At 36.6% G+C, this 2,128-nt stretch overlaps 1 protein-coding gene across 2 annotated transcripts; it reads right to left on the bottom strand.

The window, feature by feature from the left end:
- LOC147290616 (UvrABC system protein A) lies at window positions 1-1,878 on the bottom strand. 2 transcript variants are annotated; one of them, XM_086237864.1, is made up of 3 exons: window positions 1,603-1,878; window positions 329-392; window positions 1-253 (listed from the first exon to the last, which is right to left on the bottom strand). In XM_086237864.1, the coding sequence occupies exons 1-3, from the start codon at window positions 1,714-1,716 to the stop codon at window positions 195-197; spliced, it is 237 nt and encodes a 78-aa protein (XP_086093990.1). In that variant the 5' UTR covers window positions 1,717-1,878; the 3' UTR covers window positions 1-194. The 2 variants fall into 2 exon arrangements, with proteins under 2 accessions (XP_086093990.1, XP_086093989.1); XM_086237863.1 differs by having other exon boundaries at window positions 1-392; window positions 1,603-1,877.
- Window positions 1,879-2,128: the final 250 nt, after the last annotated feature.

The following is a 2,128-nucleotide window of genomic DNA, read 5'->3' on the forward strand; positions in this document are numbered from 1 at the left end:
AAGTCCAAAGCATTTTGCGAATTGTTAAGAGGGGCAGATTTTAACAAGGGGAAGATCATACATATAACAGAACATGAAACATCTTCTGCAAAAGTTACACAAGGTCCAACATCATCGCATACACAGTTTCAAAAGAACAGTAAAACCAGTCTCAAACCCATGATGTTCCTATACAATGTTAACTGCCTATCAATCTAAGGATGTTCCTTTGCACGGTCAGGGCTCAGCTTCTCCCTTTCACTTTCTTTAGACTGACTCTTTGATCCAAAGATGAACCCTTTCTTTGCACTGTCAGGGCTCAGCTTCTCCCTTTCACTTTCTTTAGACGGACTCTTTGATCCAAAGATGAACCCTTTCATAGAACTCTCTGCAGACTGTATCGCCTTCTTAATCTGCCATCATAAATTTGTGCCATTAGACATTAGTCTTCAAAACAGTTACCATACAACCAATGACAATCACTAATTACCAATGAAGAAATAACAAAGTTTTTTAAACAATCAATGACAGTCTAGCAGGCAAGGTACTTATCCACAACCGGGTAAAAGTTCCCTCTGAAAATGCTTTCCATGATGTGTAAGACATGATAACACTTGTATACCTATCAAAAAGAACATTTTTCCAGCCCTGTTCTTGCTGTTGTTTCTTTTCTCTAACTTTAACCTTCTACAATCTTCTCACAACCTCGATCTTTCTGTGACCAAATAATTGACATTATATCCTAGCATTCTCACTAAGTAGTAAGAGGTGCCTCTTTTCTGCTTCTAGTTCTAACTCCACAAATTTGCCACTTTTCCTTCAGCATTATTTAGTTCTTCTAATTTCATGAACAAGTCATTCCTAACTGATTGATATTGATACTCTACATTCAAGGAGGGATAAAGTTGCTTGATATTCTAGAATACAGGGTCCAAGAGCACTCCTAATTCCTTCCTAAACCATATTTGTCTAGCTTTGAACCATAGTGCCTACCTCACGAACAATCAAATCTAGATGATCAAATACCAAAACATTTCTGAAAATCAATCTTCATTTTTCTTTATAAGCCCTTCAATGTAAGCATACTGCAATAAAATTAAAACATGTTTGCTATATAGTAGTAACTATACAACTATACAAGCGGCACATTGCACACACACACACAGTTACATTAACATTTTCTTGATGAGATATGACATCCTAAGAAAATACAAACTAGCCAGAAAAACAAACACACGAACAGCAACAAGAAGAAGAACAACATTGATTCAAAAACGAAAACCAGATACCCAATTAGTCCAATTGCATAACCCAGATTCACACCACTATTAGCAAGCAACTCAACATCGAATCCCCAATATTCTGAACTGGAAGAGGAAAAAATCTAAAAACAAACTAGAAATATTCAAGAGTAGGAACTCATAACAGATACAAAAGGCAATTACCACAAAACCCACAACAAAGATTAGGAACACATGGCATCTGAGAAATGAAATTGTTTGAATGCAAACAAAGAGAAAGGATTGTAAACCCAAGATTATTAATTATTCATTTTCCCCCTATCATTTCTCAACAAGATCCAATAGTAATTTTAGAAGAAGAAATACTGTGAAAAACACATACAGGGTCGAGAACATTGGGCTCAGAGCCATAATCAGCGGTTAAGAGAAAATAGGCAGCAGTAACAGTAGCCACCATAGTTGTCCTCCTCACCAACTTATCGATTTGTGGGTTCATGATGATTCTCTTCCTTTTTCACTTGGCTTCTCTAAAAAGAAAGGGTTTTTAGAATACGGACTTGGACAATTTGTTATTTTAGACAAAGAAAGGGTTTTTCATTTTTGGAAAGGGAAGCAACGAGAAAGAGAGTAGAAGGCATGGAAGCCGGAAGGAAATGGGTTTTATAATTTGTTTGTTTGCATAAGTTCGGAAGTTCCTTTAATAAATTAGTTAATTAGATATATATACCTCAACTATACATCACTTATCAACTGGGTACCTCTGGTTCAAAAACTTTCATTCGGGTACCTCAACTTCAATATTTTGTCAACTTAGTATCTCCGTTAGTCTGACCGTTAGGAAGACCGTTAAATGCCTACATGGCGCTGACGTGGCACACGCAGACCCACCACTAAATGTTGACTTGTCT

Source organism: Dryas octopetala, chromosome 3 (genome assembly GCF_963921425.1).
Source record: "Dryas octopetala chromosome 3, drDryOcto1.1, whole genome shotgun sequence".
Classification (NCBI taxonomy): Eukaryota; Viridiplantae; Streptophyta; class Magnoliopsida; order Rosales; family Rosaceae; genus Dryas; species Dryas octopetala.